Genomic DNA, 24,717 nt, shown 5'->3' on the forward strand with positions numbered 1-24,717 from the left:
AAAAAAAGTTAAAAGTAGAGCAAAAAGAAGCCCAAGAACTGTGCCCAGGCCCTGAGTTTTAAGCCCCAGGACCAGCATAAAAAAAAAAAAAAAAAAGGTCTTGTATGGATTGGGTGTACAGCTTAGTTGACTCCTCAATGAGCAAGAACATCAGTACTGCAATTGAGACCTTGTCTCAGACAAAAAGGAAAGAGAAAACAATGTAGGAAGGGTTTATCATTTCATAAGTCAGGTATGGAGTACATTTCTTTTTGGACAATGCCAGCCCTTCCTGAACTTTCCCATTTCCCCCGCCCCATCCCTGCTCATAGGTTGCATAGATGATTTTCCACAGTGTCTACCAAGTACCAGGACTGCATTGTTCATCCTTCCTCCCTCCATTTCTGCCCCCTGCCCCCACTTTGCCTCCTCCTAAAAAGACAAAAGAAAAATACAAAAGCAAAAACAAACACCACCACCAACAACAATAACACAAAAACCATTTTTAAGGCTAGAACTTTTTTTTTTTTGGTTGTGGGGCCTGAACTCTGGGCCTGGGCGCTGTCCCTCAGCTCTTCAGCTCAAGGCAAGTGCTCTACCGCTTGAGCCAAAGCGCCACTTCCTGTTTTCTAGTGGTTTATTGGAGATAAGAGTCTCAGATTTTCCAGCCCAGACTGGCTTTGAACAGCGATCCTCAGATCTCAGCCTTCTGAGTAGCTAGGGTGTGAGCCACCGGTGCCCGACAAGACCAGAACTTTTCAATCTCCACTAGTTTTTGCTTAAAATCTTGCTAAGATTCCATATGTAATGAATTCTACAAGGCAAAAGAAGAATCTGTACCCCATGTCAGTGGCAGTGCTGCATGCAGAGGGCTAAGGGCATAACACTGTGCTGTCTATACACAGAAAAATCTCCCTCCTTCACTGGAGTGGTCTCTACTTGGCACTCCCAATTTTGAAATACATACACAGCAGAGTGGAAAACTGCACAAATCTCTTCTAATCAATAAGCTTTTATTTAGATATTCAAGAGCAAACCAATATTCACTTAAGGTTGCTGGGTCCATATTTTCAAGCGTGAAGATGTTTACTATATACTTGTAAAAGATTCAGGTAAAATACAGCTAGGAAAATAGACATGAAAAATTCAATTATAAAACTCCTGGTAATTAATGGTTATAACAGTACTAGAACTAGTTGTTTTTTCTTTAAGTGATTTAGAAACCCTAATTACAGTTTACTTGAATATATAATCAGTACCAACTTTATATAAAAAGTTGTCATAAGCAATTGTAAGAAAACTATCACCCATGTAGCTTTCAAAAATTGATCTGACTTTGTTATGAGCTATATAGAAATTGACATTACTCTTCCAGTTCTCCCAGAAGCTCTACAAAATCAGTGATGTACCATCTGGCACGCTCTTTTACTTGCTGCCTGATCACATTTCCTCCAAATCCAATGAAAGCATCCTAAGAAGGAAAAGAACAGGAGATAATCTTTAAATGACAGCAGCCCATGGTTATATATCCATATTACAAAATATACATAGATGTATGAGTATATGTGTGTTTATATATATATATATATATATATACCTATTATAAATGCATAAGCTGTGTTATTTATAATATATGTGTATATAATATATATAGATAGATATATTTCATTTTCTGTGTGAATCCTAGGGCTTGAACTCAGGCTTGGTCACTGTTCTTTAACTTGTGTGCTCAAGGTGAGTACTCTACCACTTGAGCCACAGCTCTACTTACAGTTTTTGAGTGGTTTATTAGAGATAAGAGTCTCATGGGGACTTTTCTGCCTCAGCTGGCTTCAAACCATGATCCTCAGATCTCAGCCTCCTGAGTAGCTAGGATTACAGGCATGAGCCATCACTGCCCAGCTGAAAAGTGGAATCTTTAGTTCTCATTTCCTCTGTAGTCTGCAGGAAATGTTTATTACATTTTCCCCCATCTCTCCCCATTTTATCCTGTTATACTAAAATAAATCCTTGTTACTACTTGCAAAAAAATAAAACTTAAGAAAGTTTTAGTTCCTTATTTGTAAATTTCTTCATCTAGTAAGAGCTCACAAAAAACTGACATGAGAATGAACTTGTTTTGTGTTTTTATAATATACTTAGCTCTTTTTGTTTAATACGTCTCATAAACCTTAGGTAGTACCAAACCATCTAAACAAAATTACAACCTGAAAAAAAAAATTAGTACCCTTAATACATACAGCAGGAGGGCAGGCTTCCATGTCTGTAGCTCCATCTCCAATCATGACTATTTTCTTAAAATGAAATTTTTCCTTTAGAAATTTAATAACTTTTCCTTTCCCACCAGACTCGGCTGTTGGCTGTGTCTCATCAAAACCTGCATATTCACCTGAAAAACATTCAAAACAGTGTTGCCTATCAATCAAGTCTAAAGCTAAGGGCCCCTCCCTTAAATGTCACTGGGAAGCCTAAAAATGGCCTCAGCAGTCACAGGACCTAAGGTGACAACCAGCCTTAGAGGTGGCTCTATTAGGTCAGAAACATTTGAGTGAATTCTACCCTCTCCCTCCAGTGTAATAATTCTAAACCATGTTGAAGTGTCAGAACATCAATAAAGAAATATATCAGCGGGGCGCTGGTAGCTCAAGCCTGTAATCCTAGCTACTCAGGAGGCTGCGATCTGAGGATCACGGTTCAAAGCCAGCCTGGGTAGGAAAGTCTGTGAAACTCTTATCTCCAATAAACTACCAGAAAACTGGAAGTGGAGCAGTAGCTCAAGTGGTACAGTGCTAGCCTTGAAGAGCTGAGGGACAGCGCGCAGGCCCAGAGTTCAAGCCCCATAACCAATTTAAAAAAAAAAAAGAGGGCTGGGAAGTTGGCTCAGTGGTAGAGCGCTTGCCTTGCATGCCTGAGGCCCTGGGTTCGATTCCTCAGCACCACATAAGCAAAAAGAAAAAAGCCAGAAGTGGCGCTGTGGCTCAAGTGGTAGAGCGCTAGCCTTGAGCTGAAGAGCTGAGGGACAGCGCTCAAGCCCAGAGTTCAGGCCCCACGACTGGACCCCAAAAAAAAAAAAAAAAAAGAAAGAAAAAAAGAAATACCATGTTAACATCAAGTTCCACCTAAGAGGCAATTCCAACTTATTCTCAATTATTTCTATTCTTACAGAAATTAACTCTCATTCTCTTATTTTTTCCAATGACCTATCTCTATCGATAGACTCCACAAAAATGTTTTATTGACACATTTAAATACTACTTGGTTTTAAGAATATCAGCCACCCCCTGACATAACTGGAGAACTTTAGGTGACGTGAATACAGTTGTGACTCCAAGGGCGTCCGGAGGCCAGAGGCAAATCAAATGTAGCTGTAACTCACGAGGCCCATAATCAAAATTCTCCCTGGGACTCAGGGGAGAATTTATGAGAACTCACACAAAAATAAAATATAACATGTACCAAATCATTCAGATCACCTAGAGTTAATGTTTTACAAAATGCAGGATTATATGCCCAGTGAAGACAAGATGGATACCAAAGCCAGAGTGCCAAAAAAGAGAAGATCCAGTCTAGGGCTGGGAAGGTGGCTCAGTGGTAGAGTGCTTGCCTTGCATGCATGAGGCCCTGGGTTCGATTCCTCAGCACCACATAAACAGAAAAAAAAAAGCCGGAAGTGATACTGTGGCTCAAGAGATAGAGTGCTAGCCTTGAGCTGAAGGGCTGAGGGACAGCGCCCAGGCCCAGAGTTCAGGCCCCACGATCGGACCAAAAAAAATAAATAAAAAAAAGAGAAGATCCAGTCTACAGAACAATCCAATATTTAACTCTCATGCACTCTGCTTATGCTGCACTCCAACAGATGCCGCCTAGAACTTGAATAACAGAACTGATTTTCTTAAAAAGCCGCTGAAACCTCACCATTGAAGTAAAACTTCAGCCTGTTGGCAAATACATTGGCTGCTGGGATGTTGAGCTTCGAGGCAACATGCTCCACGATGCTCCTAAAGCCACCGGAGATCAGGAAAACCTGAACGTGGCGCTCCTGCAGGCGGCTCACCAGCTCCCTGCAAAAGTACAATTGGATTGACAAAAGAGAAAAAAATAGGAAAAAGAAATAATATACTTTTTAATACCAAATTTCAAACTCTACTATAAAGCCATAGTAATCAAAACAGCTTGGAATTGGCATAAGAACAGACCTCAGGACCAATGGAATAGAATTGAAAACCCAGAAATGAACCTACAGACCTATAGCCATCTAATCTTCGATAAGGGAGCTAAAACAATAGAATGGAAGAAAGACAGCCTCTTCAGTAAATAGTGCTGGCAAAATTGGTTAACTACTTGTAGAAAACTAAAGCTAGATCCTTATATATCACCCTGCACCAGAATCAACTCCAAATGGATCAAAGACCTTGAAGTCAAATCAGACACTCTGAAAACATTACAGGATGGAATAGGAGAAACCCTAGGTCTCCTTGGCTCAGGCCGAAATTTTCTGAATAGAGACCCGGAAACAACAAATCAAAGAAAGGTTGGACAAATGGGATTGCATAAAGTTGCAGAGCTTCTGCAGGGCAAATGACATAGCTAGCAAGATCAATAGAAAGCCCACGGATTGGGAGAAGATCTTTACTAGCCATACATCGGACAAGGGTCTCATATCTAAAATATACTTGGAACTCAAAAAATTAAACCCCCCAACAACAAATCCTCAAAGAAACAACTGCCCAATAAATAAGTGGGCGAAAGACTTAAAGAGAAACTTCTCTGAAGAAGAAAGAAGGATGGCCAATAGACACATGAAGAAATGTTCAACATCCCTAGCCATAAAAGAAATGCAAATCAAAATAACATTGAAATATCACCTCACCCCAGTTAGAACGGCAAAAATCAAGAACTCTAACAACAACAGATGCTGGAGGGGATGTGGACAGAAAGGAACCTTACTTCATTGTTGGTGGGAATGTAAACTTGTTCAACCACTTTGGAAAGCAGTATGGAGGTTCCTCAAAAGACTCCACATAGAACTCCCCTATGACCCAGCAATCCCACTTTTGGGCATTTACCCAAATGTTTACAAACAAGACCACACTAAAGCGACCAGCACAGCTATGTTTATTGCAGCATTATTTACCATAGCTAAGATCTGGAACCAACCCAGATGCCCCTCAGTAGATGAATGGATCAAGAAAATGTGGTATATATACACAATGGAATTCTATGCCTCCATCAGAAAGAATGACATTGCCCCATTTGTTAGGAAATGGAAAAACTTGGAAAAAATTATATTAAGTGAAGTAAGCCAGGCCCAAAGAAACATAGGTCCCATGGTTTCCCTTATTTGCAATATCTAGTATATGTATGAGTCAAGCAGAAAAGGTCAGATAATGTGATGTCAGGAAAATGAACCCTTAGATATGTATTTTAATGTTTTTTTCTTTCATGCATGTGTTTCTAACGCATTTATAAGATTATCTCTTTGTTGCTTTGTATGTCCCTCCCCCACAGTATAACCCCTGCTTTCACTATATTTGATGTCAGTATAACTTGTGGAGGAGATGGGGAAAAACCAGTTGTTTAAGGATACAGGTGGACCTGTTGCAACAATGAGAAGTACAAGTTGTCATGTCCAAAACGAGCTTTACAACGTTGGTGGAGGGGCGGGGGGGGGGGGGGGGAAGGAGAAGGATTGGGATTGGGGGGGAGGGGGGAGGCTGGGAAGGGATGTGAAGGGTAAACCAAAGGAGGAGGCTGCAATGCTTGGTAAGAAATGTACGCATTATCCTGCCCATGTAATTGTAACCCCTCTGTACAGTATGTTCACAAATAAAATAAAATTAAATTAAAAAAAAAAGAAATAATATACTTTTTATCCTGAATGTATCTGGGTGAGCTATATCTGGCATGGTAGATCTCCTAGGAAGTTAACATTTTCTATGTTTTTCTTTTGTTGTTTTCTTGGGGCGCTCACTATGTAGCCTTGGCAGGCCTCAAACTCTTGGATCCTCCTGCCACAGCCTCCAAGCTGTTGTGCAGCAACCACATTCAGCTTTACATTTTTTTTCTAAATGCACTTAGAAATTAATGCATAGGGCTTTGTTTTAGAAAAACATTCCACAACTCTATTCTTTCCATGGGCACAACAAAATTGATGAAAAATAAGCAGAGGAATGTGTAGGCTCTCCCTGAGGAGAGAGGGAAGGCAGACATGGGGCAGGACCAGACAAGACCTTATATAAGTGTCAAAACAACCATGCAGAGGAAAGTTCCACAGAAAGAGACTCCAAGAAGGAGGAGTGTCCCCCAAACCCTACTGCAGAGTGGGGTCAGCCCAGGACCTAGGCTATTCTTACCGTATGCCAGGGGTCAGGTGTGGAGGGTGCTCAGCTAGGAGCCTTTGTACCTGCTCTCTGGAGGGCTGGATCAGCGCCAAGCGCTCAGTGAGTGCAGCTTTGAAAGGTACTGCCCCTCCCATGGCTCTCCGTGTCCTAGGAAGAAGATCAACAAGGTTGAAGCCATCCTGTGCCTCATAAAATCCACTGTGAGAGAGGGGCTGCCGCAGGGCCCCTCCACTACATGCCATGTTGCTATGGGAGCAAGGCCAAGGAAGGTTTACTTGATAACCACAGGCCATGTGCTTTGTACTCACAAACACACACTCAGGTATCTGAGAAACCACACGTCCTATCCAAACCCTCTTGGAGACATGCACTTTCATAAACCAAGGAAGAAGCCAAAGGCTAGCCATTCAGGCATAGAATGAACAGGCCTTACCACAGGGAAACACCTGCTATGGAATGGAAAGCAGGTCTAGTGCAGGATCCACTAAGAGACGCTGAACCAGAACTAGCTTTCTAATCCTTGCAACGAAGAACAACATGCTAAATATCCTAGAGGTCCCAGGCAGTCTTCTTTATAGTTATGGTCATCTTCCCAACCACGCTGAGCATACCCTATCTACATTTTCTTGACAGAGGTAACTGGTTTGGGGTTGTTTTATTTCCAAGATATTTGTCACTAATATTAATATAAATGGATGAATGGATAAGGCACACTACCAAATTTAGCTAAAGCTTTTTCTTAGTACTTGTCTACAACTAAAATCCAGAGATTATGTCTCTGGCCTGCCACTTCATCCAAATCAATCTTTTTTTTTTTTTTTTTAAACAAGTTTATTTAAACAACAAGACACTTGACTTGAAGGGAAAACTATCTAGGATTCTTTTTTTTTTTTTTTTTTAAGAGTAATTTACCCCTACTTAAAGACAGATTGCCCTACATGTAACAGCTTCCCACAAAAAAGTTATAAAATTGGGCTGGGAAGGTGGCTCAGTGGTAGAGCACTTGCCTTGCATGCATGAGGCCCTGGGTTTGATTCCTTAGCACCACATAAGCAAAAAGAAAAAAGCTGGAAGTGGTGCTGTGGCTCAAGTGGTAGAACACTAGCCTTGAGCTGAAGAGCTGGGGGACAGTGCCCAGGCCCAGAGTTCAGGCCCCACGACCGGACCAAAAAAAAGTTACAAAATTGTCCTTTGTTTTACAATGATAAATGAAAACATTAAAATTCTCCAATCAAACAAGATATGCAAGAATTTTTGTTGTTTTTTTCTTTTTTCTTTTGTTAAAACAGTGAGAGCAAAATAACTTACTGAAATATAAAGATAAAAGCTGAATGAGCCTGCCACGAATGGAGAAGGGGGATATTTTCACAGGACAGTATTTTTCCCCATCCCATCTCCATTTGAGGTCTATCAAAATATACCATTGGCCATTTAGTTTAAAAGGAAAAAAAAGAAAAGAAAAGCAATATGCTTGTGCACATACACCAGTTACTTTATGCACAATAAAGGAATGGGGAAGGGGAAAATAAAAGAATAGAGAAAACTATACTGTAGTAGTCAGGATGTGGTGGAACCAAACTGCAGTTTTCTAATTAAGAATGTGTTCTTGGTCTATAAGAACAAAGTTCTGGAGCAAAGTGGCAGGTTCCCTTTTTTAGTAGACACCTCCTGTCTGCTGCTGGAACACATCAATTGTATCTTCATCCTCCATTTCCAACTGTGCAGGTGTGTCTGTGTCATTGACTGACTGCCCATCAAATCGGAATCTGATCTGCCTCACTGACAAACCCTGTCGTTCACAATAGGCTTTCATTAGTTTACTAAGTGGTGTATGCCTCTTAATCTTTTTTTTTTTTTTTTTTTTTGTCGGTCATGGGGCTTGAACTCTGGGCCTGGGCACTGTCCCTCAGCTCTTCAGTTAAAGGCGAGCGCTCTACCACTTGAGCTACAGCGCCACTTCCGGTTTTCTGGTGGTTTATTGGAGATAGGAGTCTCACGGTCTCTCCTGCCCGGGCTGGCTTTGAACCGCGATTCTCAGATCTCAGCCTCCTGAGTAGCTAGGATTACAGGCGTGAGCCACCAGCGCCCGGCTTTATGCCTCTTAATCTTAAATTGCACCACAGAACCATCCTGCCCCGCCACCTTCAAATTAATATGATTGTTGTTCTCAGTCTCGACTCCATCCTTGGGCTCTTCATCGGCCATTTCGAGCGCCAGAGCCTCCTTAGATGCTGCTTCACAAAAACCCAAATCAATCTTTTTTGAAACTTTTTCCCCATTTCATAAAGTGAATAAAGAGTATGCCTACATTTCAGACACAGCATCCTCAACTCCACAAAACTTGGCCAGTTCATCAATGCCTTCTTCTCTAATGACAGTGCTGTCAACATCAAAACACACAGCATCGGCAGAGCAGAAGAGCTTCCCCAGCTCTGAGCGGGAGACCATCCTGGGAAGAACCTCCTTCCTGTAAGAGAAAGAGATGAACAGACTTAAAAGACATACATAATCGGGCTGGGAAGATGGCTCAGTGGTAGAGCGCTTGCCTTGCATGCATGAGGCCCTGGGTTCGATTCCTCAGCACCACATAAGCAAAAAGAAAAAAGCAGGAAGTGGCACTGTGGCTCAAGGGATAGAGCACTAGCCTTGAGCTGAAGAACTGAGGGACAGCGCCCAGCCCAGAGTTCAGGCCCCACGACCAGACAAAAAAAAAAGAAATACATAATCATCATTAAAAGGCCCATTGATTGCTACAAAGCCAGTCTCCATTGAATGTGTTGAAGTCAATGTGGCCTGCACTTAGTACATTCTCATGAGCTCCTGCTGGGCATGGTGGGGAGTGCCTGTCATCCCAGCACCTGGGAGGCTAAGCCAAGAGCACTGATAGTTCAAGACTGGGCTACGCAAGACTTTGACCTGGAGGATCCTGGTTGGAAGCAGCCCAGGCAAAAACTCCAAGAGAGGGCTGGGAAGGTGGCTCGGTGGTAGAGTGCTTACCTTGCATGCATGAGGCCCTGGGTTCCATTCCTCAACACCACATAAGCAGAAAAAGCCAGAAGTGACGCTAGCTTTGAGCTGAAGAACTAGGGAACAGCACCCAGGCCCAGAATTCAGGCCCCATGACCAACAACAACCAAAAAAAAAGGTCCAAGAGATTTCATCTCCAAAATAATCAACAAAAGCCAGGCTGAAGGCATGGCCCAAGTAGTAAAGAACTAGTCATAATTAAGCAAGCTAAGAAATCATGAAGCCGGGCTGGGAAGGTGGCTCAGTGGTAGAGCGCTTGCCTTGCATGCTCGAGGCCCTGGGTTCGATTCCTCAGCACCATATAAGCAAAAAAAAAAAAAGCCGGAAGTGGTGCTGTGGCTTAGATCTCAAATGCAGAGTGCATAGATTAAGCAGAACTAAATAAAGCTAAAGCTAAAAACCTAAAGTGGAGGGCTGGGAAGGTGGCTCAGTGGTAGGAGCTTGTCTTGCATGCCTGAGGCCCTGGGTTTGATTCCTCAGCACCACATAAGCAAAAAAGAAAAAAAGCTGGAAGTGGCACTGTGGCTCAAGTGGTAGAGCACTAGCTAGCCTTGAGCTGAAGAGCTGAGGGACAGTGCCCAGGCCCAGAGTTCAGGCCCCATGACTGGACCAAAAAAAAAAAAAAAACAACAACAACCACCTAAAGTGGAGAACTGTGTGTGTGGCACAAGCCTGTAGTTGGATCCACAGTGAAAGAAAATCTGTTATTTCAGAGACTGGCAGTAACATAGAGAAGGTTCCCACAGAGCCAGAGATGCAGGCAACTCTACGCCCTCCCTGTGGCTCTGCAACCATCCACATGGTCCATTAGCCAACAGGTAGTACAACTCCACCGAGCGTGAAGAGAAAGCAGGGACAGAAAGCCCAGTCAGAGAAGCTAAAATGAGAACTGTGGGATGGGCTAACAAACATTTCAAGAATGTATGTAAGGCATACAATGACTAAGAATAGGCAGCGCTCCTTAGAATGACTGACAGGTACCCAAAGCCTGACCTGGAGCATGCAGTGGCTCACACCTGCAAACCCAGATCATAGCTTGAGGCTAGCCTGGGTAAAGTTAGTGAGATCCCATCTCAACACACAAGCTGGACATCATGATAAGCTCAGCTACATACATGTGAGGTCCTAAGTAGGAGAATCATGGTCCAGGCCAGCCCCAGGCAAAAAAAATTGACACCCTTGGGGCTGGGAAGGTAGCTCAGTGGTAGAATGCTTGCCTCGCATGCATGAGGCCCTGGGTTTGATTCCTCAGTACAACATAAACAGAAAAGACTGGAAGTGGCACTGTGGCTCAAGTGGTAGAGTGCTATCTTTGAGCTGAAGAGCTGAGGGACAATGCGCAGGCCTAGAGTTCAGGCCCCACAACCGACCCAAAAGACAAAACAAAAAAAACCTGAAAGTGGCACTGTGGCTCAAGTGGTAGAGAGCTAGCCTTGAGCACAAAAAGGCTCAGGGACAGTGCCCAGGCCCTGAGTTCAAGCCCCACAATCAACAACAACAATAACAAAAATCAGCTTTAAATACAAAAAGGAATGTGTATTTCCTCAAATGAAGTACTGGTTTCTGAATAGTAGTCCTCACTTAGAATTGTGAACACTTGGATCTGCTAAGACAGATAAAGCAGGATGTTTGAGACGCCTTACATGGATTCCTTTGACAGGCTGTTCTTTCTTCCATACCCTGCATAGAAGACAACCTCAGCCCTCCCTCTGCCCTGCTGGTTAACAGGGTTTTACTCCCTTCCTGCCTGAAAGACCAACAAAGCAAACATGGTCTCTGCTTCCTGCAGCTCTTCCCAACTCTGCTTCCCTGTTCTCTTCCTGGCCCACCAGGAACTCACAATTCTTGGATCTGCAGCAATCTCATACCTATGGGGGAAATCTGCCAGAGTAGTTTGGTTGCTTCAAAGTAAATTGTGTACATTAGAATTTCACACAAAGAAAAAAATCATTGCTGGGAATGGACTCTGATCCTTCACACCTGGCACCCAAGAGAAGAGGAGGGGATGGGACTAGGTAGAAGCAATTCTGATAAAAAGATTGGACTGAGACACAGGCCCAGGCCCAATCACTGACTTCTGCGGCTCAGACTGGGACTTAAGTCTAGCTGACCCCAAGCTAGTCTAACAGATTTAAAGAAAAAAAAAATGTTGGTAAGCCCTTCTCATCCCTAGTACAAAGTACAAAAGAAGGTTTTCCTTTCAGACCAGTCTTAAGAAGCCTTGTTCTAGATAAAAAGGAAAATCTTGCTCAAACCAACTCTTGCAACTTTAGTTTAGGACTGACCTCTTGCCTTTTTATGCAAGAACAGTGAAGCAAGCATGGTAGAAAAGCACCTCTGGGAGAAGAACGTTCACAGGGCTCTCAAAAGGACCCCTCACAGTTTACAAAAGGCTTGAGAGGCTGCTGAATCAGAGGAGTCCAAGGGCCTCCGGTAAGTGAGGCCACGTCCCTGCCAATGCACCATGAGAATACTGTTGTTTTTTTTTCTTCTTTGATGTGTATATTTCTGTTGATTTTGAGACAGGGTCTTGCTGCCCTCAAACTCAAGATCTTACTGCTTCAGCATTTCAAGTGCTATTTATGATTAAACTCATAGCTTATTTTATGACTAAATTACTGTTTATTTATTAAAGAAACCGCTATTCTTCTGGCATGCAGCATAGATTACAGCAGACATCTTTTTTAATTGATGTGAACTGCTGTCGGAGAGACAACATGTAATAATCAAATGCAAGAAGACATACTGGATCACCTCCATATGATCATCAAATCCATGAAGACACAGGACTCACCTTTCTCCAGTGCCAGTTCCTAGAAGACAATGCTCTTCTCTTTCTGTTACTCTGCTGAATAAAAATGTAGTCTAAAGTTCCGACCAGAAATTTCTTCAAGAAAGACCTACAGGTTCTGAAAAAGCCTAGAAAGAAGGAATAAAGAAATGAGCATCAAAGTCCAGATACATGGCAAGACAGAGGGAGGCTGGCGGGCTGACCTCACTCTCCCTCCTGGTAAGATTGTTATAAAAATGGTTCCACAGCTGGGTGCTGGTGGCTCACTCCTGTAATCCTAGCTACTGCAGGAGGCTGAGATCTGAGGATCACAGATTGAAGCCAACCTGGACAGGAAAGTCTCTGAGACTCTTATCTCCAACAAACTACCCAAAAAAAGTCAGAAGTAGAGTTGGGGCTCAAGTGTTAGAATGCTAGCCTTGAGTAAAAGAAGCTCAGAGAAAGCACCCAGATCCCAAGCCCCAGGACCAACACACACACACAAATTTTTTTTAAGAGAAAGAACAAGGAAGGAAGGAAGGAAGGAAGGAAGGAAGGAAGGAAGGAAGGAAGGAAGGAAGGAAGGAAGGAAGGAAGGAAGGAAGGAAGGAAGGAAGGGAGGAAAGGAGGGAGGGAGGGAGGGAAGAAGGGAGGGAGGTTGGGAGGGAAGGAGGGAGGGAGAGAAGAAGAAAGGAAGGAGGAAGGGAAGAAGAAAGGAAGGAAGAAGGGAAGAAGAAAGGAAGGAGGAAGGGAAGAAGAAAGGAAGGAAAGCAGGCAGGCAGGCAATATTATTTTTCTTTTCTCTTTTGTTGGTTGTGTGGCCTGAACTCTGGGCCTGGGCACTGTCCTTCAGCTCAAGGTTAGTGCTCTACCACTTGAGCCACAGAGCCACTTCTGGGTTTTTCTGCTTATGTGGTGCTGAGGAATCAAACCCAGGACCCCATGCATGCAAGCTAAGCACTTTACCACTGAGCCCCCTTCCCAGCCCAAAAAGGAAGGAAGGCAGGAAAGAAAGAGGGAGGGAGGGAGGAAGGGAAAGGTTCCAGCACAGGTGTCTAGGACAGCTCCCTGAGGAAAAGCTGGCTTTTTCTTTCTGCAAACTCTTCCTTTCCTTTTCTCAGGCTTCCATTCTTCTGATGTTTCAAGCCTTAGCTTGTATAAGACCTGGAAGGGGGCGGGGGTGGAAAGAGAGAGGGGAGGGGGGAGAGGGAGAGAGAGGGAGAGGAGAGGGAGAGAGGGAAAGGAGAGAGAGAGAGAGAACATGGTCAAGAACCTTTGAGAGCCTTTGAAAGAAGAATTCTGCTGCCCAGTAGTATGGGAATGGAGACAGCTACTTTAAATTCTAATCTTGATCGTTAAAACTGTAAATGCAGAGCCAGGACTGGTGGCACAGGTCTATAAACCCAGCACTTATGGGGTTGAGCCAGGAGTTTAAGCCAGCTTGGGCTACATAACATGACCTTATTTATTTAAAAGTAGAAATAAAAAATTCAAGGGGCAAGAAAAAACATAAGGAGATTTTAAAAATGAAGAGAACTAGAACATCTTCTTACAGTAAAGGAAATAATTTACAAGATTCAAAACTATTCTTTATAGCCAGGAGTTGGTGATTCATGCCTATTAATACTAGCTACTCCGAAGGCTGAGGATCTGAGAACAAGGTTCAAAGCCAGCCCAGAACAAGAGATTCTTATCTCCAATAAATTAGCAGAACACCAGAAGTGGAGGTGTGGCTCAAGTAGTAGAGTGCCATTCTTAAACAAAAAAGCTAAGTGAGCCAGGGGCCAGTGGCTCGCATCTGTGATCCTAGCTACTCAGGAGGCTGAGATCTGAGAATCAAGATTTGAAGCTAATTCAGGCAGGAAAATCTGTGAGATTCTTTATCTTTAGTTAACCCACCAGAAAACCAGAAGAGGCACTGTGGCTCAAAGTAGAGCACACTAGCCTTGAGCACAAAAGCTCAGGGATAGCACCCAGGCCCTGAGTTCAAGCTCCATGACTGACAAAAAAAAAAAAAGCTAAGTGAGAACAAGAAGCCCTGAGTTCAAGATCCAATACTGGCAACAAAAAAAAAAAAGGTAAGGTCTTTACTAGGCGTGAGAATGTGGCTCAGTGGTAGAGCAATTGCCAAGCATGTGCAACGCCTAGGTTCAATTGCTAGCTCCTCAAAATGTGATTAATGTAATTAATTAAAGGGCCCACTGACTTGGAGCAGAGCTCCACTCTGCTTACACCCTCAAAGCGGGGTCACATGGGCTGAGGCTCCAGTGAAGGGTAAAGAGCACACCGTGTTTGCAAAGCCTTGCAAGTCTGCATTTATCTTCCCACGCGGCTGCGCACGGCTGACTTCTGTAGGCAGAAAAGACAGGACAGCTGCAGCCTAAGGAAGGCTGTGCCCAAAATGCTGTCCCCACAACAGACTTTTTTTTTTTTTTTTGTGCCCATTGTGGAGCCTGAATTCTGGGCCTGGGCGCTGTCCCTCAGCTCTAGGTTAGCACTCTACACTTGAGCCACAGCGCCACTTCTGACTTTTTCTGCTTATGTGGTGCTGAGGAATCGAACCCAGGGCCTCATGCATGCAAGGCAAGTACTCTACCACTGAGCCACCTTCCCAGCCCCTGTCCCCACAACAGAAAGGCAGGACACAGAAGAATTTTCCTCTGAGCTTTTTTAATAGCTTACGTTCTCCTTTAATACTTTTTTTTTTTTTTTTTTTTTTTTTTTTTTGCCGGTCGTGGACCTGAACTCTGGGCCTGGGCACTGTCCCTCAGCTCTTCAGCTCAAGGCGAGCACTCTACCACTTGAGCCACAGCGCCACTTCTGGCTTTTTCTGTTTATGTGGTGCTGAGGAATTGAACCCAGGGCCTCATGCATGCAAGGCAAGCACTCTACCACTGAGCCACCTTCCCAGCCCTCTCCTTTAATACTTTTTATACCTGAAAAAAAAATATTCTACTCTTTCCCTTCTAATCTGAAATTCATACACTGATTGCTTTGCTTTCAATTGGGCCTGAGCTAAATAATGCAAAATGTATTTTGTTTCATCAACATGAAAATGACAGGACTGGCACCACTGTAACACTGAAATCCTACCCAGAGTGCAATGAAATGTAGAAACTTAAAATTATATGTATAGTTTTCAGGCTGGGAAGGTGGCTCAGTAGTGGAGCGCTTGCTTTGCAGGCTTGAGGCCCTGGGTTCAATTCCTCAGAACCACATAAATAAAAAAAGCCGAAAGTGGTGCTATGGCACAAGTAGTAGAGCGCTAGCCTTGAGCTGAAAAGCTGAGGGAGAGTGCCCAGGCCCAGAGTTCAAGCCCTACGACCACAAAAAAAAAAAAAAAAGCATAGTTTTCCCCTGACTTACATTCCAACACCAAGCATTAACTTGAATCACATAACCAAACACAAAAGCTAAAAGTACAGAACTTCTAAAAGTCGACTGCCTCTAAAATGCTCCACTTCCTCTCTCCTGACCCTTGATTTTGCACTGGATCTAGTGGCTCTCTCCTAGAAAACAGAACAAGGCGGAGGTGAGAGGGTGCCACTTGAGAGGTCAGACCAGACACAAACATGGGTAATGGTAACACCCAGACCGGCTTTAGGGCTCAGGAGCACAGGGGAAGGGACCTTCTGTGTATTTCTGGCACCCCCTGTGAATCAATAATTACAGAATCTAAAAAGAAAACTAAAGTGGGACTGGGAAGCGCCCAGGCCTAGAGTTCAAGTCATACTACCAACAAAAAAAGAAAAAGAAAAGAAAAAAAGAAAACTGAAGGGTGAGGAAATGCAGTCATTATATTCATTGTATATTAGGTAAAAATTAAACTAGCCAAGCACCGGTGCCTGTAATCCTAGCTACTCAAGAGGCTGAGATTTGAGGATCATGGTTCAAAGCCAGCCCAGGCAGGAAAGTCCATGAGACTCTGATCTCCAATTAACCACCAGAAAACAAGAAGTGGCGCTGTGGCTCCAGTGGTAGAGCACCCTCCTTGAGCTGAAGAGCTGAGGGACAGCGCCCAGGCCCAGAGTCCAAACCCCACGATCAACAAAAAAAAAAAAAAATTAAACTAAGTAACATTCAGGTAGGAATAGGAGGGAGAAATAGGGGAAACGATAGAAGGGGTGGCATTGATCAAGTTGCATCACATGCATAACCTGACATGAAATTATAACCTTTTCGCACAATAATAATTTTTCAGAAGTGTTTCCATCTTATTCCCACCCTCTGTGAAGAATATGTGTCAAGATTAGGGAGTCTTCCATCCAAGAGCCTTGGCCCCACAACCCTCCAGGAACTGAATCCTGCTGACAACCAGAGGAAGTATCCCCTCCCTATGGGAAGAGGCGGGGTAAGGGCAAGGCATGGTGGTAGATTGTGCCTAGAAAGTTCAGTTCCTAACAAAAAGCCAAGCTTCATGACTACAACCTCTCAAGAGGCCCTCAACTAGAAACTACTTCCAGATTTTTTCTCCCAGTACTGGGGATTTGTACTCAGTGCACGCACTTGTTAGGCAGGTACTCTACCACTTGAGCCATGCCCCTGGCCCTGCTTCCAGATTTCTGCTGCACAGAAATTTAGTATGTTGTTGTTGTTGTTTAGAAGTTGTTTTAAGCTGCTATATTTGCAATAAGTTGTTACACAGTTACAGTTACAAATTACTCATACAACAACCTTAAGGTATGCAAGAGGTTCTTAAATGAGACACAAAATACATAAAAAATAAAAATAGTAGAAGGATTTCATATCAAAATTTAAAATTTATATTTTTCAAAAGGTAAAATTAAGAAAAGAAGGAAAGACAAGCTACAGAACAAGAGAAAATATCACAACACAGAGATCTGACCAAGGGCTTTAGCCACCATAAAAGGAATTTCGGTTTTTTTTGTCGATTGTGAGGCTTGAACTCTGGGCTTGGGCACCATCCCTCAGCTCTTCAGCTCAAGGCAAGTGTTCTACCGCTTAAGCCACAGTGTCACTTCTGGTTTTTGAGTGGTTTATTGGAGGTAAGAGTCTCACAGACTTTCCTGCCCAGGCTGGCTTTGAACCGTGATCCTCAGATCTCAGCCTCCTGAGTAGCTAGGATTACAGGCGTGAGCCACAGGCGCCTGGCTCATAAAAGGAATTTCTTTTTTTTTTTTTTTGGATCTGGTTGTGGGGCCTGAACTCTGGGCCTGGGCGCTGTCCCTCAGCTCTTCAGCTCAAGGCTAGTGCTCTACCACTTGAGCCACAGCGCCATTTCCAGCTTTTGTTTTCTTTTTGCTTATGTGGTGCTGAGGAATCGAACCCAGGGCCTCAGGCATGCCAGGCAAGCACTACCACTGAGCCACCTTCCCAGCCCCCATAAAAGGAATTTCTACAACTCATACAACTTGTCAAAAATAAGCAAAGGACTTGACTAGATATTCAAATAAGAATAAATACACTTTAAAAGAGTGGTGCTGGGAGCTGTTGGCTTACACGTGTAACCCTAGCTACTCAAGAGACTGAGATATGAGGATCGAGATTCAAAGCCAGTCCAGGTAGGAAAGTCCATGAAACTCTTATCTCCAATGATACACCAGAAAACCATAAGTGGTGCTGTGGCTCAAAGCCGTAGAGCACTAGCCTTGAGCTGAAGAGCTCAGGGACAGGGCCTAGGAGCTCAGAGACAGGGCCCAGGCCAGGCCCTGAGTTCAAATCCTACAACCAAACAATTGCTACTATCATGTATTGATGACAGTATGGGACAACAGACGTTCATCTACATTGCTGGTGAGAGTATAAAATGGTATCAACAGGGCTGAGAAGGTGGCTCAGTAGTAGAGTGCTTGCCTTGCATGCATGAGGCCCTGGGTTCGATTCCTCAGCACTACATAAGCAGAAAAAGCCGAAAGTGGCACTGTGGCTCATGTGGTAGAGTACTAGCCTTGAGCTGAAGAGCTGAGGGACAGTGCCCAGGCACAGAGTTCAGGCCCCAGGACTGGCAAAAAAAAAAAAAAAAAAAAGGTATTAACACTCTGGGAAATGGTTTGGCCATTTCTTTTTTTTTTGGGGGGGTCCGGTCGTGGGGCCTAAACTCTGGGCCTGGGCGCTATCCCTCAGCTCTTCAGCTCAAGGCTATCGCTCTACCACTTGAGCCACAGCGCCACTTCTGGCTTTTTTTTCTTTTTGCTTATGTGGTGCTAAGGAATCGAACCCAGGGCCTCGAGCATGCAAGGCAAGCGCTCTACCACTGAGCCACCTTCCCAGCCCTGGTTTGGCCATTTCTTATGAAGTTACCATAAATCCAAGAAATGAAATCATACAACAGCTTTGTTTGTAATTGCCCACTATAAAATATATTGATAAACAAATTATAATATATCCCTATGCTGGAGTATTATTCAGTAACCAAAAGGAATGAATTGGCAATATATGCTATCTCACAGACACATATAAAAAAGTTTTTAGTAACCCAGAGAAGCAAGACAGAAGAATACATACTGAATGACTCCCAGTACATGAAACTTTAGGAAATACAAATGCTAGAGTAACAAAGTTCAAGTCCGGAAAGTTGGAATGTAGGCTTGGGAAGCCTGCTTGAAGACCAGCCCTGGGAAGCCATAAGACATGTCCCATCCTATGAAGCAGGGTCAGAACTCAGCATGCACTGAAAACCAGGTGCATTTTATGGCACTGCATTACATACAAATTAGTAAGTTATTAGGGTTGTGTGGAATTCTTTGAAATTTCCTGAAGCACTAACTACTATATATTGAAAACCAAGTTTGGATTGTATAATTTTCTTCCCCAACACACCAACGTCATTAAATGTGCAGATCAACTTTTACAAGCAAACCACATATAAAGGAATCATAGCAAACAACTCAATGAATGAATCATTTCATTCCAACCTGCAAAAGTATCCTTCTAACAACGAGTCCTCTTCTTCCCTCCTCTTTGTGGGGGAATTTTCCGAAGCTCTAAATGGGGGCAATTTTCCCCATCTCGTGTGATTGCGTCATTCATTCATGTTGTGTGGTAACGAGGGGAACTTTCCCCATATATGCTGAGCATTGCATCATTCATTCATGCTGTGAGATACAGAAGTGAGACCCAGAACTTTCCCAAAGTAAACCGGTGCAGCACAGCCTGGAGACCCCAAGCGACGTCCACCTGCCGGACCAGAGGACCAGCCTGGCACCCGAGGCCCGGAGACCCCAGGAGGCGTCCAGCTGCCGGACCACGGGACCAGCCTGGCATCAGAGGCCCGGAGACCCCAGGAAAACGCAGAACCGCGAAGCCCAGGACTCACCGCGCTGCACCGGCTCCGGGCCACCGCCTCCGGCTGCGGACACTTCCCGGCTCGGGGCCCCGGGCCGGACCCGTCTGGACAAGGGACCCGAGGTGAGCGGCCTTCCCTGCGGAGCCTTGCACCTACACGGGTTCGGCGGACGAGTGGGCGGGCGAGGGCCGGCTCTGCGGGGGACTCGGCCGACTGCGGGTGCGGAGCCCGGCCCGCACAGCCGGGTAGGAAGGGAGCCCGGGCCTGCCCCGGCCTGCCCTCCTCCCCTCCACCCCGCCCCTTCCCCCGCCCACCGCCCCGCCCCTCCTCCTCCCCCACTCCAGGCTTCCGCCCGGACTCAGGTCGCCCCCCCCCACTTGGCCCCTCCCTATCTCCCGCCACACCTAGATGCCGCAAAGCCCCACCCCCGCAGCACCCGCCTCACAGAGGATCACAAGTGGCCCTCAGCCAGAGCGGCCTCTGCTGCTTGCCCTGGGGCCAGGGTACCAGAGCCCAGAGAGAACCTCTGCTCTGGTTTTGCAATGGGTGCAGCTGCCTGGGAGCATTTTCTGAAATTCGCATTTGCCATTATGCTCAAGCAGGAATGCGGCCCCCAAACTGCTACAAAAACCTGTCATCCCAGCTACTCAGGAGACAGATCTGAGGATGGCGGTTCCAAGCCAGACCGGGCAGGAAAGGAAAGGCCATGAAGAATCCTATCTCCAATGAGCCACCAGAAGACCAGAAGTAGGGCTGCGGCTGAAAGGGGCTCATGGACAGTGCCCAGGCCCCAACAATGCCCAAGCACCACGGCTGACAAAAAAGTTTGAAAATAAGATGTAGAACACCATGAGTGACAAGGACTCCTTATACTGCTTTTTCCCTTCTCCTCTCTTCTTGACTTTACTTACACAACTATTTATGTTGAGTACAGTGGGGTGCTGACCCATACTTACTTTTGGTGGAAGCCGAAGCAATGAGTACTATCCTAAAAGACAATCCAAGGAAGCTGGTGGCTCTCTGGAGGCTGAGATCGGAGGATCATGTTCAGCGGTACAATTCCAATGAATTATATAATAGCACTGTGATACACTGGAGTAAGTTTGCTGTACAAAATTAGCCAGGTGGTCAAATTTAGTGAAGAAAGCAAGAATAGAAGAGTGTATATGTAACTTTTCTAGTAAAGAAAAAGGTACAAGATAATATTGCCTTATGTTTGCATACAGTAGTTTTGGGAAGACACATGAAACATAAAATAGTTGTCTAAGCAATACTGGTAGGAACTGGATGAGTTATGTAGGTGTAGCAATATTTTCTACTGTAGCGTCTTTTATGCTACTTGTATAAAATAAAAAAACTAAAACTAGCTGGGTACCAGTGGCTCACGCCTATAATCCTAGCTACTCAGAAAGCTGAGATCTGAGGATCCAGGTTCAAAGCCAGCCTGGGCAGGAAAGTCCATGAGTCTCTTATCTCCAATAAACCACTAGAAAACTGGAAGTGGTGCTATGGTTCAAGCGGTAGAGCACTCGCCTTGAGCTTAAGCGTGTAAGGACAGCGCACAAGCCCCACGACCGACAAAAAAAAAAAAAAAAACTAAACAACATGTACCATAGAGGAAGAGCCCTATTACATATAATTATAAATCAAACTCAGCCAACACAGGCAAGTTGTATTATAACAACAATGCTGTATTAAAGGCCAGAACAATAAGCATCTTTGGGGGTGGGGGGAGGTGGTCATGGGGCAAGAACTCTGGCCCTGAGCACTGTCTCTGAGCTCTGAGCTCTTCTGCTCAAGGCTAGTGCTCTACCACTTTGAGCTACAGCCCCACTATCTTTTTCTGGTAGTTAGTTGAAGATAAGTCTCATGGACTTTACTGCCCCAGCTGGCTATGAATAGCGATCCTCAGATCTCAGGCTCTTCAGTAGCTAGGATCACAGATGTGAGCCACTAGTGACTGGCTATGAGCATCTCTGATTGCAATGACGACTACACTTACAAGACAGAATCGGCACCATTTATTCTGAAATTGGAAGAAACCGTAAAACTACATTTTGGTCTGGTTTCATGCCTGTTCCACAGAAATGATATTAGCGTGCATGTAAAGAAGTTATAAGTTGAGCCAGGCGCTGGTGGCTCACGCCTGTAATCCTAGCTACTCAGGAGGCTGAGATCTGAGGATCGCGGTTCAAAGCCAGCCCGGGCAGGAGAGACCGTGAGACTCCTATCTCCAATAAACCACCAGAAAACCGGAAGTGGCGCTGTAGCTCAAGTGGTAGAGTGCTCGCCTTGAGCTGCAGAGCTGAGGGACAGTGCCCAGGCCCAGAGTTCAAGCCCCACGGCCGACAAAAAAAAAATAAATAAATAAATAAAGAAGTTATAAGTTAATAGTTTTACCCAAGGTCACAGAACTGAGTGATCATTAAAAACCTAAAGCTTGCTTGCTCTCTTTCTCTTCCTTCCTTCCTTCCTTCCTTCTTTCTTGTGTTTTCCTAACACTTTCAGGGCAGAGAGTCCATCATAAGCCAGGTGCTGGCACCAGTGACTCACGCCTGTAATCCTAGCTACTTAGGAGGCTCAGATTTGAGGATCATGGTTCAAAGTCAGCCTGGGCAGGAAACTCCGTGACACTTTTATCTCCAATAACCCACCAGAAAACCAGAAGTGGCGCTGTGACTCAAGCTGTAGAATACTAGCCTTGAGCTGAAGAGTTGAGGGACAGCACCCAGGCCCAGAGTTCAAGACCCACAACCGACAAAAAAAAAAAAAAAAAAGTAAAGCTTGAGTCAGGCCCTGGTGTCTCACACCTGTAACACTAGCTACTCAGGAGCAGAGAGAGGATCTTGGTTCAATACCAGCAAGTACAAAAAAAAAGTATGCAGAACTCATCTCAACAACAAAAACTTAAGTTTTTTTCATTTATGTAGGTATGGGGTTTGAACTCAGGGCCTCCTACTCCCACTCAGCTTTTTCACTCAGCTGCTACTTGAGCCATTTCCACACAGGGGGCTTTTTTTCTGCTTAACTGAAGAATCTCATGCATTTGTCTTGGAAACATGATTAGCAGATCTCAGGAGTCTCCTGAGTAATTAGAATTATAGGCATTAGCCACCAGCATCCAGCAAAAAAAAAAAGCTGATTTTGACAAAGGTGCCAAGAATATACATTGCAGAAAGAAAAATCTTTTTTTTCTTTTTGGTGCTAGTCCTGGGGCTTGAATTCAAGGCCTGGGTGCTGTCCCTAGGCCTCTTTTTTGCTGAAGGCTAGCACTTGACCATTTGAGCCACAGCTCTATTTCTGGCTTTTTTTGGTAGGTGTTTGTTTGTTTGTTTTTGAGGTAAGTCTCATGGACTTTCCTGCCTAGGCTGGCTTGGAACCTCAATCCTCAGATCTCAGGCACCTGAGTAGCTAGGATTACAAGCTTGAGTTACCAGGGCCTGCAAGGACCATCTTTTTATTTATTTATTTGTAGGTCGTGGGGCTTGAACTCTGGGCCTGAGTGCTGTCCTTCAGCTCTTCAGCTCAAGGCAAGGGCTCTACCACTTGAGCTACAGCGCCACTTCCAGTTTTCTGGTGGTTTATTGGAGATAAGAGTTTCACGGAATTTCCTGCCCGGGCTGGCTTTGAACCTCAATCCTCAGATCACAGCCTCCTGAGTAGCTAGGATTACAGGCATGCACCACCGGCGGCGAGCTTAGGACCATCTTTTTAATGATGCTAATGGGGGGCTGGGAAGGTGGTTCAGTGGTAGAGTGCTTGCCTTGCATGCATGAAGCCCTGGGTTCGATTCTTCAACACCACATATGCAGAAAAAAGCTGGAAGTGGTGCTGTGGCTCAAGTGGGTAGAGCACTAGCCGAGCTGAAGAGCTGAGGGACAGTGCCCAGGCCCAGAGTTCAGGTCCCATGCCCGACAAAAATAAATAATAATAATAAAAATAATGCTAGGATTGTTGGTTAGAAGTGTCAAACTAGAACCCTGCCATCAGTTACAAAATGAACTCAAATTTAAGACTTAAATTTAATCCTGTAATGAGTAAGGCCTTTTTTAATAGGACTCCAAAAGCATAAGAACAAAACCAGTAATGTAATAATATCAAACTAAAAAGCTTTTTCATTAGTTCTTTGGGTTTCCGCTGCCTTTTTTTTTTTTTTTTTTGAGTTCCAAGGCTTGAGCTCAGTGTCTCTCACTCAGATTTCTTGCTCATGGCTGGCACCTGATCACTTGGACCATGACTCTAAGTCCAGTTTTTTGGTAGTTAACTGAAGATGTATTCTCTTGAGCTTTTCTGCATAGGCTGGCTTTGAACCAGGATCAAATCTCAGACTCCTGAGTAGCTAGGATTACAAGTATGAATTACTGGAACCTGACTCCAGACTTTTTTTTTTTAATTTTTTTATTGTGAAAATGCTGTAGAGGGGTTACAATTACATGGGCAAAATAATGAGTACATTTCTTATCAAGCATTGTAGCCTCCTGCTTTGTTTCCCCTTCCCATCCCTTCCCACCCTCCCCCCCCAGCCCCCCACCCCAGATTCTTTTTCTTTTTTGGGGGGGGGTCCGGTCATGGGGCCTGAACTCTGGGCCTGGGTGCTGTCCCTCAGCTCTTCAGCTCAAGGCTAGCGCTCTACCACTTGAGCCACAGCGCCACTTCCGGCTTTTTGCTTATGTGGTGCTGAGGAATCGAACCCAGGGCCTCTGGCATGCAAGGCAAACGCTCTACCAGAGCCACCTTCCCAGCCCCCCAGACTTCTTAACTAGCACACCAAACCACAAGAGGAATCTATTTCTGCAGATTTGTCTGTTGCTTTTCCCCCCATTCTATTACTCACCTTTCTCTAACAGGCCCTTATACCTTCTTTCGCTCATAAACAGATGCCTGAAATTGCATGTTTTTTTGGTCTGTTCATTTGTTAATGTTTTTATCCCTATACATTTTTACCAGTCATTATAGTAAATCCAAATAGCACCAATCAATATCCACTAAATTATCTGAGTCTTCTACTGGGCACTGTTATTTAAACTTATATAGGTGCTTTTATGGAACTCAAGTCTACAAACCTACTTTAAGGCGTTACATACCAGCACATTCATTTCACCCTTAACAGCAAAACTACTTAAATGTCAGCCAAGTTAGTGTCGTTCTTGCAGAGTATCACACACCATGCTAGGTGCCAGTGGATCACGTCTATAGTCCTAGCTATTCAGAAGGGTGAGATCTTGAGGACAAAAGCCAGCTCAGAAAAACAAGAGTTTTGTTTTTGTCAGTCATGGGGCCTGAACGCTGGTCCTTGGGTGCTGTCCCTCAGCTCTTCAGCTCAACGCTGGTGCTCTACCACTTGAGCCATAGCG

General features: G+C 44.5%; 2 protein-coding genes across 2 annotated transcripts; both read right to left on the reverse strand.

The window, feature by feature from the left end:
• Nucleotides 1-971: 971 nt before the first annotated feature.
• Psph (phosphoserine phosphatase) lies at nucleotides 972-19,632 on the reverse strand. The gene is made up of 7 exons (XM_042688059.1): nucleotides 19,394-19,632; nucleotides 12,142-12,266; nucleotides 8,629-8,787; nucleotides 6,333-6,467; nucleotides 3,895-4,040; nucleotides 2,220-2,368; nucleotides 972-1,450 (listed from the first exon to the last, which is right to left on the reverse strand). The coding sequence occupies exons 3-7, from the start codon at nucleotides 8,766-8,768 to the stop codon at nucleotides 1,343-1,345; spliced, it is 678 nt and encodes a 225-aa protein (XP_042543993.1). The 5' UTR covers nucleotides 8,769-8,787; nucleotides 12,142-12,266; nucleotides 19,394-19,632; the 3' UTR covers nucleotides 972-1,342.
• On the reverse strand, nucleotides 7,737-8,525 carry LOC122114818 (small ubiquitin-related modifier 2-like). The gene is made up of 2 exons (XM_042688060.1): nucleotides 8,419-8,525; nucleotides 7,737-8,155 (listed from the first exon to the last, which is right to left on the reverse strand). The coding sequence occupies exons 1-2, from the start codon at nucleotides 8,523-8,525 to the stop codon at nucleotides 7,975-7,977; spliced, it is 288 nt and encodes a 95-aa protein (XP_042543994.1). The 3' UTR covers nucleotides 7,737-7,974.
• Nucleotides 19,633-24,717: the final 5,085 nt, after the last annotated feature.

Source organism: Dipodomys spectabilis, unplaced genomic scaffold (genome assembly GCF_019054845.1).
Source record: "Dipodomys spectabilis isolate Male_0828 unplaced genomic scaffold, ASM1905484v1 ptg000112l, whole genome shotgun sequence".
In the NCBI taxonomy this organism is placed as follows: domain Eukaryota; kingdom Metazoa; phylum Chordata; class Mammalia; order Rodentia; family Heteromyidae; genus Dipodomys; species Dipodomys spectabilis.

What these genes read in the sequence shown, in the direction of transcription:
- LOC122114818 (XM_042688060.1), bottom strand. Translation starts at nt 8,525, where the DNA reads ATGGCCGATGAAGAGCCCAAGGATGGAGTCGAGACTGAGAACAACAAT. An exon ending in GTGCAATTTAAGATTAAGAG is followed by an intron (nt 8,156 to 8,418) that starts GCATAAAGCCGG and finishes AAAGATTAAGAG; the next exon opens with GCATACACCACTTAGTAAAC.
- Psph (XM_042688059.1), bottom strand. Translation starts at nt 8,768, where the DNA reads ATGGTCTCCCGCTCAGAGCTGGGGAAGCTCTTCTGCTCTGCCGATGCT. An exon ending in GAGGATGCTGTGTCTGAAAT is followed by an intron (nt 6,468 to 8,628) that starts GTAGGCATACTC and finishes TCTTCTTCCTAG; the next exon opens with GACACGGAGAGCCATGGGAG. An exon ending in TGGAAGCCTGCCCTCCTGCT is followed by an intron (nt 1,451 to 2,219) that starts GTATGTATTAAG and finishes TTTCCTTCTTAG; the next exon opens with GATGCTTTCATTGGATTTGG.